Genomic DNA, 13,530 nt, shown 5'->3' with positions numbered 1-13,530 from the left:
ACCTTCGTATACAGGGTGATTGTTATGTCAATGCCGTATCATGAAACTCGTGGAGAAATGAGGTGATGCGACTTATACCTACCTACATATACATATCTATTCCACAAGTTATTGGAATCAAATCACTATTAATTCGCTAATTTGTAAACACTTGTAGAGTCGTTGATGGAGTGGGTATGTAGGTACCTACTGACTGTCTTTATATACCATGTTAAATCCGTAAAATTTTACATAGTAGAAATAAACGAGATAGGTAGGTAGGTATCCATAACTTATAGCCAGTATAAAAAACTAAAAACTGCAAGTATATGAATGAAGATTGGTTATGTACCTATCTATATTTTATCATCACCCTGCCTTTATTCCAATTCTAATATGATAATTTTATTTATAATTGAGTGCTCATGTTCATGCATAATTAATATGACGGTAGATGTCGGGTAGTATGATTCGATAATTTTCAGGTAAATTTTCCGAAAGCTTAGTAAATTCAGTCGGTTGAGAGCTTTCTAATAATCAACAATTCCTCTGAATCATGAAGAAACTTCGAGATAAATTAACAGCTTTTTGTGATGATTTCGAAAAAAAGTTGCTTTCCCACTTTGGTTTTGGTTTTCAAGATGTAAGATTTGATAAAATAGTTGAGCTCATGTATTCGCCCCGTGATGCATCCAGTTTAGCCGTCACGAGGATCTTGTTTGGTAAGTAACTAAGTAACTATACATAATAATAATACGTATCATAATGTACATGTGGGAAGGCATCGTTAAATTCAACTCTTGTAACAAACTACACTCACGAGTAGCTATAAAGTTCCAGTGACATATGCAGCAATGGCAGGTGGAACTTTTTCATTGCTCGTGAGTGTATCATGAGATTCATGAGTCGCAATTTTTCAGTGATCGTCCGAATAATTTTTTCACGAATACTTATACAAAAGTTGCTCCAAATCACGCTTTTTGATTACTTAGGTAGGTACTTCTGTACCTTCTTTCATATTACAAATAGAAATTTTAATATCAGTTACGGTACGGTCGGTCCTTTTACAATTACAACGCCAATAAAGTATACTTATGTGCCGAATTGATGCTACTTGGTTTCATGTTTAACACAACCATAGATGATTAAATGAGTAATGATGGAGTCCGCGTTGTTCTATGGTTATGATAGATAGGTAAAGTATTTCACCCTCCATCTCGGCAGGTCTAGCCATGCTATTCGACATCCCGGACGAGCGTGGCGGTGCATCCATGGACCGGCGCTGGGGGGAGCCCCGCACATGCCACTTCCCCCTGCTGCCGACAGTACACGCGCTGCCCATGCCCTACATGGCCCTCGTGTATGCTGCCATGTGGATCGGTAATGTTAATGTACTTATACAGGGTATCATCATCATCAGCCTGTAGCAGTTCACTGCTGGACGTAGGCCTCTCCCAAAGCACGCCACTGGATGCGGTATAAAGTCAGGGTCTGAAAGAAGATGTAGTGACAAGAGTTGAGAAAGGAATGCTTCGGTGGTTTGGACATGTGGAAAGAATGAATGATGAAAGAGTGACAAAGGAAATATATAGAGCAAAAGTGAGTGGAAGAGTCGGGAGGGGTCGCCCTAGAGTCTAGGGTCACTCTTTCATCATTCATTCTTTCCACATGTCCAAACCACCGAAGCATTCCTTTCTCAACTCTTGTCACTACATCTTCTTTAGGGCCTAGACGGACGTATGTCGACCAGATTGGCGACATACTGAAAAAGGGCCAATTTAAGAGTACCCGTAACCGACGAGCATGTATGCGCTATAGATGTCTGAATGTGGAAGAAGCGAAAGAGGTGTGTCAGAATCGTGCCCAGTGGAAATCTGTAATCTCTGCCTACCCCTCTGGGAGACAGGCGTGAGCGTGTATGTATGTAATCTACCTATACTTAGTATATGCCTATGGCTCAAATGTTAAAAACATATTGTATATCATGCCGATGGTTATAACGCGGTCCTAAAAAAGTAAAAGATCATTATCATAATGATTTTACTTAAAGTAAGTACCTAACTAAGTATGTAGGTAAATATAGCTTTTTTTGTTACAAATGAATAAAAATACCTAAGTATTGTATTTAAATGGCTTTGACCCTGTGTCATCAGGTTAATTACCACAAATTTGGCTTTAATTTGGAAATAACTTAGGTAGTTAAGTAGGTACCTATACCTATATTATACATACATATCACTTTTAAGCTATAGGTAGGTAGGCCCCTAGTAGATAATTATCACTATTGATAAAAAGATATTTGGCCCCATAATATAAGTAGGTATTGTAACTTTGGGAGCGGTCAGTTTTCTTTTCCCCAAACTAGATTCTTGCGGGGTCCGCGTTTTGTTTAGGCTCAATGTAGGTAATTATAGTTGGGTGCAGATATTTGTTAAAACACGGTAATTTTTACTCGGGGTCTTGGGTGATAAATGTTTGTGTTGGGTGTGGTGTGGTATCTCCAACTCGCCTGTCCAGCGTGGAGATTATGGCAATAACCCTTCAGTACTGGAGGAGGCTCATGTCCCGCAGTGGATTAATCCAATTTATTCAGTTTTGTGCTACTTGCGATTATTAAGGACTGTACATGTGTGTGGTTTACTTGTCTAAGGCATGTGTGCGTGTGTGACCGACTTTTTGTACCTCATCATCAGCCAATAATCATCCACTGCTGGACATAGGCCTCTCCCAAGGAGCTCCACAACCCTCAGCCCTCGGCCTTCCTCATCCAGCCAGTACCGGCTACCTGCCTAAGGTCGTCGGTCCAGCGGGCAGGTGGGCCCATGCTATTCATTTTTGTTCCTACTTCATAATAACTACGACTTCTTCTGCCTACAGGAGCAGCAGGGCTCATGCTGGGCTGGCGCTTCTGCCGCTGCTGCGTCACATTCGCAGCCTGCTACTGGTACCTACTGCTAGTGGAGAAGAGCTACTGGAACAACCACAGCTATCTGTTTGGATTGGTCGTTTTGTTGCTTGTCGGGAGCAACGCTAATTGCTATTGGTGGGTGCGGTTCGGGTGTTTACGGTTTATTGTGCCTACCTACTTAATACAAAATAATAAAAAAAGATGCTAAGTTGAACCCTAAACTACCTATAATTTGGTCACATAGTTAATCATCTAACTGTGGTAAAAAAAATATAGTTTATGTTATCCAAAAGCATAGGTTGGCAAGTATTAGTTTCATAAATTAATATAAGTACAAATAAGCATAAATACCTTGAATCTTGGGCAGGGCACTTTTGCCCCAATACACCGCACCGACGCGACAGGGGGCTCCGGCTGAGGGTATCCGCTTGTATCACTAAATCACTATTCACAAGCACAATTTTGTTTGATGTTCCTAACTTATAACAGTTATAACCACATGTAGTTACGTTAAACACACCGAAAATTAATTAAAATTTAATCGCTCACAACTGTTCCGACACGAAAGTGAAAAGACGACTGACAAACCAATTAACTAAATAATTATATATTGCAAAAAAGAAGAGTTTTTTTTCTTAACACCCCCGAATTTACAATATTAGTAAAAGAAATTAAATATTTGATACTTGGTCAGGTAAAAATTACTTCAAATTTAAAACAAACCAATCAAATGATTGAGTACTTGATTTTGAATGCTATCCTAGCTGAATGACTACTCTCAAATACTCTCAATCGAGTTAACAAAAATCAATAATGAATTTAAAGCGGATATCCGCTTTTAAATCGACGCGTGAGTCAAAAAGACTTCTCTTTTTCTATCAGGGAAATTACTACGTCAAAAAAGAGTAGAAAATAACCATTGACAAAAGAATAAAAAGAGGACATGCCATATCAACGAAAAAAATGCGCTTACCTAAACTTTGGTGTCAATTAAAATGGCGGCTTTTTAGGGTTCCGTAGCCAAAATGGCAAAAACGGAACCCTTATAGTTTCGTCATGTCCGTCTGTCCGTCTGTCCGTCTGTCACAGCCGATTTACTCGGAAACTATAAGTACTACAGTGATGAAATTTGATGGGAATATGTGTTGTATGAACCGCTACAAAAATATGACACTAAATAGTAAAAAAAAGAATTGGGGGTGGGGCCCCCCATACATGTAACTGAGGGATGAAATTTTTTTTTTCGATGTACATACCCGTGTGGGGTATCAATGGAAAGGTCTTTTAAAATGATATAAAGTTTTCTAAAAAACATTTTTCTTAAAGTGAACGGTTTTTGAGATATCAGCTCTCAAAGTCGTAAAAAGTATGTCCCCCCCCTCTATTTTTATAACTACGGGGTATAAAATTCTAAAAAAAATAGAGGTGATGCATGCTAATTAACTCTTTCAACGATTTTTGGTTTGATCAAAGTATCTCTTATAGTTTTTGAGATAGGTTGATTTAACTGTAATTTTGCTGCTACGGAACCCTTTGTGCGCGAGCCCGACTCGCACTTGGCCGGTTTTTTTCTTGAAAAATGTAAACAAACAAATTGTTTGACAGCTGAAGTACCTTGTGTTTGGATGTCAATCTTGGTCAATCAACATGGCGACCGATCGCAATGTTGTAATTTTAGGCAAAGACAAAACTACTGTTGTCCTTTTTTACGTACGATAACACCAATAAGTTAAAAAGAGACGACGATATATTTTTAAGTACCGATTTTTATGCCAAGTCCTCTTTATTCTTTTGTCAATGAAAATAACCCATACCATTGCCTGACATTTATCTACTGTTAAATATATTGTAAAAAATACCTAAACATTGATTGATAATCTCCTTTTTATAGATTTGTGCAAAAATAAAGGTGATGAACAAACCTGGCTGGCTGGCCATTATTGATTTTCCATTTCCGTTTCTACTATTTTTTGCCAGGAAGTCCCTAAACGTTTGTCATGCAATTCTCTTCTATCTTTTTTTATTCCCAAAGCTCAAAGAATCTAAGAAAATACTGCCTTAACTTTTTAATTACTGTAGCACTTAAAATATTAAGTTACGCGACTCGAGAATCAAAAGGGAGCACACTTATTTAACTTTGTGAATTCATTTGCCTTTTTAAAATTTTCAGGTCCCTTGACGCGTATTTCGACCGTCGTCAGAGAAGCACCACGGTCCCGTATTGGAATTACTTCGTGTTGAAGTACCAGTTCTTCATCCTGTACTTCGTGGCGGGGCTGAAGAAGGGGACGGCGGAGTGGCTGACCGGCTACTCGCTGCCCAACCTCGGGGAGCACTGGGTGTTCACGCCGTTCAAGTAAGTTATTAGCGTATACTTACTGCCAGTTTTTATAACTCTATCTATCTATAACTAGTAGTTACTTTCATATACCTACGATTTTGACAGATTGTTACTTTTGATTATGTTAAAATCGTATGAAAGTAACTACCAGTTATGGATAGATAGAGATATAGAAACTGGCAGTTAGGCCCGGGTCTCCTATTTACTCCGTAGGTCGCGTCAAGTGTCACCGCCGTAGGCCACGTCACGATACTCATAACATCTACGCGCCAACGTCGGCGTGTGAGGGAGACCGCGTCAGTACATTTCTATAGTGAGCATTGTGACGCGGCCTACGGCGTGACGCTGGACGCGAACTACGGCGTAAATAGGAGACCAAGGCCTTAATAATACATATACGTCCGGCGCACCCTGGTCAGTAAGGGATGGATGCTATTGACTGGCTAATCCTTTCAACACGATGAGAAATACAATAGTGTTGGTCTAGGTTTTGTTACCGACATGCTGAGATGAATAAGGCGAATACGAAGAAGGCGTGTGAAAAGTCTTGATTCATCCATCTCTACCTGCGGAGAACCAGCGACATATCAAGTTGGGCACAGCTTGCCGTCGTTCTACGCATCTTGATTTAACCATACCTTTAATAGCTTGGATTTTCTCCCACCACGCAGACCAACTGGTTATTCTGGACTTTAAACACATTGTGTTCAGTGGTGTTAACCCATTTCCGTGTCTGATTCCAGGCTATTCCTGAGCGTGTCTCAGATCGACTACCTGGTGGTGCACTGGTTCGCGTTCCTGTTCGACCTGACGGTGGTGTTCTGGCTGAGCTGGCCGCGGACGAGGCGCGTGGCCGCCGTCTTCTGCGCCGCTTTTCACTTGATGAACATACGTCTGTTCAGGATCGGTGAGACATTTTTATATGGGGGTTGCATTGATATGTCACGTAGCCAATAAAGATTATTTTTTCGAAATATCATAGAACCAACAGTTGTGCCAAGTGGGCACCTCTCGCCTTGTTATACGATTTAGCTACACCCTAATTCCTGTAGATCTCCTATGATTACTGTCAATTAATTTTATTTCTAGATCAGCTGTTTTTATTTTTCAGGAATGTTTCCCTGGGTATGCCTGGCTACGCTGCCGCTGTATTACCCGTACGATTGGCCCAAACGAGTTCTCAAAAAACTCCAGAACATATACATCAAGTTCTTCAAAAGAGAAGATGACTGTGTTTGTAACGACGACGCTGCCGCCGTTAATAACACTGATGATGAAACCACACCTAATGATGACAAAGATCAAGATGATAATGAAAAGTCTGAAGCACAAGACCAATCTGAATCAGAGGAGAAAGGGCAGACAGAAGACGCGGTAGAAAAATGTGACTCTAAAAAGAAACGAACAGTCTATTTTATAATATTGTACATGGCTCTACAGGCTTTCTTGCCATATTCGCATTTCCTCACAAAGGTAAACATTAGTTACATTCTTGAAACATTATACACAAAACAGGTAGGTCATATTTTAGTCCGCCCAGCGTTTCGTATCGTATGGATGTATAAGTGTATGGTAGTGTTGCCACGAATAGTGATTTGGCCGAATACCGAATACCGAATATTCGGCCGGCGCTCTCAGCCGAATACCGAATATTCGGCCACCGAATATTCGGCAGGTGATCAAGTATAATTCAATAAGTTGAAGTTTTATTTAAAGAGTGATCTTCTTAATCTTACGGCAGATCCGAATAACTGGTAGTCAACCAACTCGAATCAGTAGCCAAACCTTATATATTTTGTTAAAAAATACCTGTGCCTCATTAGAGTAGGTATTGTATATTTTATGAAAAAAAGCCCAATTGTCTCTAATGAACAAATGCCGCAAAACTTGTCTATATTCATCACAATTTACTTTTAATTAATTTTAAATATTAAAAATACTGATGTTGTATTCAGGTTTTCGCAATTAATGATTGTTTGATAGTTAAATGTTTCGAAATAGTTTTTAATTCCATTTAGTAAGATATTTGCAACTTTTTTAAGTATTCGGTATTCGGCCGAATACTACTTACTATTCGGCCGAATACCGAATACTGAAAAAACTGGCCGAATAGGCCGAATACCGAATAGTTGCCGAATATTCGTGGCATCTCTAGTGTATGGAATAGCTTTCTTTCGGTCAGTTAACTTCACCACTATTTCTACAAGCCGTTTACTTACTAGGTATATAGGTACTAATAATGTAAACCTAACCGTATTCCAGGGCTACAACAACTGGACGAGCGGCCTATACGGGTACTCGTGGGACATGATGGTCCACACCTGGGAGACCAACTCCGTGGTCGTACGGGTCGTGGACAACGACAAGCAAACCCAGTTCTTCCTCGACCCTTACATTTGGGCCCCCAACGAGCGCTGGACCCGCCACGGCGACATGGTCTACCAATACGCTCACTGCATCAAACGGAACTTATTGCAACTGAACGAAGAGCTAAACTTCAATGACCAATTGTCTACTAACATTTCTATTTACATAGACGTGTGGTGTTCCATGAATGGTCGATTCCAGCAGCGCATGTTTGATCCTAAAGTTGATTTGCTGCGAGCGTCGTGGTCGCCGTTCCAGGCCGTTGATTGGCTGATGCCGCTGCTGTCAGATGCGACCAGTTTGAGGGGTACTTTGGATGAGATACGTGAAGAGGTGCATGGTTGGAGTAACCACAGTGACGTCATATTTGTCGCCGATTTTCCAGGTGGGTTTTTCTCTAAGTAAACCGAGTATTAGACGCGAATTGAGTCTTACTAAAATTAACGAAAGATGTGCATAAGGTATACCTACTTACATATCTACTTTATCTGTCTTAATTTTAATGACAATTAGGTACCTAGGTCGGTACCAGAGATATGTCGTCGGTAGTCATTAAAATTAATTACTGTAACAGTACCTAAATAATTATATTATCGTGTGGTAAAACCTCACCTTCAAAATTAATTTCTGATGTAACGTTTTACTCATCATGAGTCATGACGACAAAGGCAGATAATTTACGAGGTAAATAATATATTTACAGTAGAAATGCTGGCAGTAATTAATATAATAACTTGGACCACACCTCTAACGAGAAATTGATGTTAGTTAAATGTCACTTTACTTCATCTTAATTAGTACTTAACTAAGGTAAATGTAATAATGATAGCGTATCTTAGCAAATACTTACAATGTTGCTAATATCTACTATTAAAACATCCTAACCGATCGTTAAGTCTTTAACAGTTACACGGAAATGTATCGCAAGACTTTGTAGCCTCATTAAAAATAAAAACCCTTTTTCAGGATATGAATTAGAAAATTACCTACCTGAAGATCTGACGAACGTGACACTGACGGTGTTAGGCGGGCGAATTGCGTACCAGCCAGAGGTGGACAACCATCACGGACAGTCCTTCCTTCTCCACGCTGACGACCACATGTTGGTAGCCCCTGGAACCTTCCACAAAGTCATGAACGTGGGGCGAGACTCCGCCTACTACATGTATACGTTTATAAATGGAACGGAAGCAGGGAGTCCACGAAAGGAGGTGAAACCTGCGACCTACTTACCCATCACCAAGGAGTTTGCAAGGAGGCTGGCTGGAATGCGCACATTTTTCCAACTGGTGCTGCAGTCTATTTTTCAATTGTTTTTTCGGCTGCCAGTGTCGATAATGAACGTGTGAGATTATAATATTTTATATAGTTACTTACCCATTTCACACTGTAGCATCTTTAATTGTATACCTACTTACTTTATAATCGCGATTATTGTAAATGTTACAAACGTAACGTAAAATTAACATTGGTTTTCTATGTATTGTTTAAACCAGTGTTTTTCAACCTTTTTCATGATGCGACCCCCCTGGTATTAATAAATATTTCGCGACCCCCTTGACCTTCGTTTTTTTTAAACATGTACCTATTATAGGTATGTGTAAAGGGGCCATATTTTTTTTTGTTTTGTTTTATTGGCTACCCTTTTAAAAGGTCCTAAATATAGTCAAAGTAGCTTATTAGTTATGTTAAATACAGGGTGTTGCAAAAAGGGTATACTAAGCCGAAACCTACATGTGGATAATGGTATATCTAGGCCCGAAAATAAAATCAGAATTTCGAAACTCGCGAAAAAAATACCCTTTTTGCATATTCAATTCTATTATTATTAACAGCCTCTGGATTCACTTTGAAAAATCTGAGAAGAGTTTTTAATTTAGACGTAATTTTGAAAACCATTTTACACTTCGATAAAGAGGTAGCTCGTAGAATCCAACTCGGATGGGCAGCGTTCGGGAAATTACGACACATCTTCACTGAAAACATACCTCAGTGTCTGAAAACAAAAGTTTTCAATCAGTGCGTGTTGCCAGTGATGACTTACGGAGCCGAGACGTGGTGCTTCACCAAAGGGCTTATCCACAAGCTCAGAGTTGCTCAGCGTGCTATGGAAAGGGCTATGTTAGGCGTGTCCCTGCGAGATAGGATTCGTAATGAAGAAATCCGCAGGAGAACTAAAGTTACCGACATAGCCAAAAGGATTAGCACGCTGAAGTGGCAATGGGCTGGCCACGTAGCCCGCAGAGCCGACGACCGCTGGAGTAGAAAGGTTCTGGAGTGGAGACCCCGTGTCGGCAAACGGCGTGTCGGTCGCCCCCCAACCCGTTGGTCTGATGATCTGCGGAAGGTAGCGGGAAGCCGCTGGATGCAGATGGCGGGTGACCGTTTGGGGTGGCGATCGTTAGGAGAGGCCTATGTCCAGCAGTGGACTACGGAAGGCTGAGAGAGAGAGAGAGAGAGATTTTACACTCCCGGCAATGAAAAAGTTCCACTCACAAAATGCAGACATCAAACGACCTAAATTTTTTCAAAGATTTCATTTAAAATTGAAACAAAATATTACCGTTTTTAGTTGGTAATATGCTGATGCTCTGTTAAATGTAAGTACTTCAATCTTGCAGAAGACGTTATTGTGCTAGCTTTTTGCATTTAGAAGTCATTTGGTGATTTTTTCAGTGGAACCTTTTCATTGCCCGTGAGTGTATTTTAATAAAGTTCATATTATTTCTTATTATTTTCTGCACTCATTGGAAGCAAACATGACCTGAATCAATCCATAAACCTTCTCTAATTTAATAATTTACGGTGGGAGGCAAGATGAAGTAAGAGTAGACTCGAACTAATTGTATTCTTCTTCTGTATCAACAAAAGATTTCTCGGGAAAACTACATTCCAAACTATTTTGGCCAGATTTTGTAGTAGGTTGCTATAAAAATCTATGCTCGCAAGGATGGAGTAAAATGCTTATGAGCGCTGATCTATCTAATAAAGAAATATTAATTAATTAAATTAATTGTCTTTATGGTTTTTTTTCACTAAAGTACCCAGCTTTTTCAACCTCTGGCGACCCCCCTACCGACCCACAGGTTGAGAAACACTGGTTTAAACGGAGTATAATACAATGATTTATAACTTAATAAGGTCCTACTTAAGTGGTTTTGTTTTTTATGATCGAGTTATTAACTCATCTTGTTACTCGTTTCTTTCAGGATAATATACAATTAAATATTTTTTTTGCCTGCTCCTCTAAGTAGTAAGTAACACGTGAATAATTAAAAAAAAAGTTTACTTACTAATGCTTTATTTGCCCAGAAAATACAAATTAATTAATGAAAAATTTAGTACTTTCTAAACTGTATAACATGGTTACAATTGAAACATAAGTATGGTTTATAATTTGGCTCGAAAAATATACAATTCTAAAATATGCATTGACATTTTCATAACTCTTTACGACGTTAACAACATACAAAAAATGCGTTTTGGTAGAAAAAAATATATGAGGCACTGCTAATGTATGATAAAACCCGGTAATATTACAAAATAAAAAATGTAACAAAACCCCCCTTGTATATCAATAATAATATAAATATGTTTTAAGGATTCCCTAAAGGGGACACTTGAGCCTGCCGGCCAGTAACGTATGTATGTATGTATGAACGATATTACGGATATATCACAAAAATAAAATACTTCACTCTTATGTAGAATTTGTACAAATCTTTACTCTTTGTATATACTGGGATTAGCAGCTAAGTATTCCTTTACATTCCGCGTTACCTAAAGTTCCATAGGTACTGTTTAGTTCACATCCGCACATTACATATTATACATAAGTATACTATGTATAAAATACATATTTTATAGCAAATACAAGACCGAATGTACAGTATATTTTAGCCTAAACAATAGTTTACACAAGTCATAAGAACTATAAAAATAATACGACCAAATAAACGTTCAATAAAAAGTTGTTACTTACAAACTGAGATTTAATACATGGGTTATAAATGCATAAATAAAACTTGTTTTGTAGGCATGGTGTTCCCAACCCCGTGATTAAATAAATATTAGAATATAATTCGGATGAAAATCAAGCTATCGAGGTGGACATTTTAAATGTAATGCGAAAAAAGAATGAGAGACACGAGACATGTTTGTTAATTAGCAGGTAAGTCGGGTTTCTACAAAAATTAAATGTAAGTACATTGAAATTTGATTGTTATCCCAAGGAAATAAAATACAGAAAGATAGGTAGGTACAGGTTACATTACATTTAAATCATCCACAGTGTCAATTTTAGCAACTAACAGCGGTACACTGACGCTATGTAAGCCACAATATTGTACTTTCAAATACCTAACAATATTTCTACTTCAACTGCTTCTCCCATATCGGTAGAGTTATTTTATAATACTATTTATACTAAATTGCTACCAACCAATGCATTGTATTAAAACAAACCAATGGACTGGCGAGTAACAGTAACAGCCTATTCGTTTAACCTTTAAGCACATCGTAGTGACGTGTTATAGTAAATGTAACTAGAGAAATTGACCCGCTGTGAACTATGCTAGCCACTAGAACCCAAGGTAAGTCGATCATTAGAACAACGTCTAAAATTACCTACTACAGTAAGATTTTACTTCAACAAGGTTTACGCTAATGGTAAAGACATTGCGAGTCTTTTTCTTTAAACTAATACATCGTGGTACCAAACTCAAACTATCTATGACCAGTAGTCGACGGACCTAGTTTGAACTTTCTCATGATGCATTATTCAAATAATTACAATTAAGTAACATGTAAACACGTTGCGAACCAACGTTCTACGAAATCTCCGAACAGCTAATTTTCAAAGTAGGTAATATTGCTTATTTTCACTAGCAGGAATTATCGCTTAGATTTTTCCGCCTGTTTGACAAGCGCTTAAGTATTACAAGTACGCCTACCGCGTCGGATCACCGCTAGAAAGCATAACCTTTACATCTGTACAGGTCCTCTAAACTATACTTCACAATAAATTAGAATAAATCACTCCTTGTAATAAATACGATAAACAACAACGAAGAATGTAATCAGGCTTGTATAAAAGTTGGCCGCGCGGGCGCCGGGCACAATCACAGAAGCGTATAACAAAAATTTGAACGAAGCTCTTTTATCTGGAGCGGAGGAATGTAGGCGGCCCGCGACGCGACAGCTGCTGGCGCGGGCACTGGCGCGGCGAGTGGCTCGGCGAGTGGCGCGGCGAGTGGCTCGGCTAGTGCGCCAGCACGCCGTTCCGTTGCCGCGGGAACTCCGAGTACGGCTTCTTGATTCCATTCTCCGAGTAGTTCTCCTCAGCAATCGGTTCACACTTCTCCTTCTTTCCCTTCGGCTTGGGCGACAGATACGCCTTGTAGAAGAACCTCGCGAACAGCACAAAGTATGAGAAGTACATGGCCATGGACAGCTTGATGTTGAACTCGCTGATGCCGCACGAGTTCTTGTTGGCGGCGAGGAAGTTGTGCGCGGAGATGTTGACGAAGCAGCCGACCACCATCTGCGTGAGCTGCAGGAACGTGATCACCATGGCCAGCATCTTGGGCGGGTAGTAGCCCATGCTCACCAGCGCGAAGTACGAGTACATTACGCTGCAACAAACAAACACCATATTCAATGTTTGACTCTTGCAGGAAAATTTCAAGCCTGCGCTAGAGCCAGCTAGTGTTGGCTTCGTGTAAACTAGGCATAAAATCCAAATGTATAGTCTCGCGAGCGTGACGCTGTCTCAATAAATGTGGTCTATCTATTATATTGAGTTTACTAAAGTTACAGTTAACATCTTGTATAAACTTGTGGTAGGTAGTGAGAAAAAAACGAATTCTAGTTAAATCAGTTTCAACAAGTCAGAAGCCTTTTTCAACAAGTTCAAGACTGAACTATCTATTTTAAC

The 13,530-nt window shown here is 39.4% G+C and overlaps 2 protein-coding genes across 2 annotated transcripts in view; one reads left to right on the top strand and one right to left on the bottom strand.

The window, feature by feature from the left end:
• The first annotated feature begins 364 nt into the window (after nt 1-364).
• LOC105388304 (vitamin K-dependent gamma-carboxylase) lies at nt 365-9,082 on the top strand. Its single transcript, XM_048628996.1, has 8 exons — nt 365-701; nt 1,204-1,359; nt 2,857-3,022; nt 5,058-5,243; nt 5,972-6,135; nt 6,340-6,701; nt 7,491-7,980; nt 8,562-9,082. The coding sequence occupies exons 1-8, from the start codon at nt 536-538 to the stop codon at nt 8,942-8,944; spliced, it is 2,073 nt and encodes a 690-aa protein (XP_048484953.1). The 5' UTR covers nt 365-535; the 3' UTR covers nt 8,945-9,082.
• A 1,797-nt stretch (nt 9,083-10,879) lies between these two features.
• The window catches only part of LOC105388282 (elongation of very long chain fatty acids protein 6), a 38,271-nt gene continuing 35,620 nt past the window's right edge, over nt 10,880-13,530 (bottom strand). Inside the window, exon 4 of the mRNA XM_011559166.3 lies at nt 10,880-13,228. Coding sequence (XP_011557468.1) covers nt 12,856-13,228 — 373 coding nt within the window. The 3' untranslated portion in view covers nt 10,880-12,855. The remainder of the gene's footprint in view (nt 13,229-13,530) is intronic.

This window comes from Plutella xylostella, chromosome 22 (genome assembly GCF_932276165.1).
Source record: "Plutella xylostella chromosome 22, ilPluXylo3.1, whole genome shotgun sequence".
Taxonomy (NCBI): domain Eukaryota; kingdom Metazoa; phylum Arthropoda; class Insecta; order Lepidoptera; family Plutellidae; genus Plutella; species Plutella xylostella.
The sequence above is the reverse complement of the archived record's forward strand: the minus strand, read 5'-3'. Positions and strand labels throughout refer to the sequence as shown.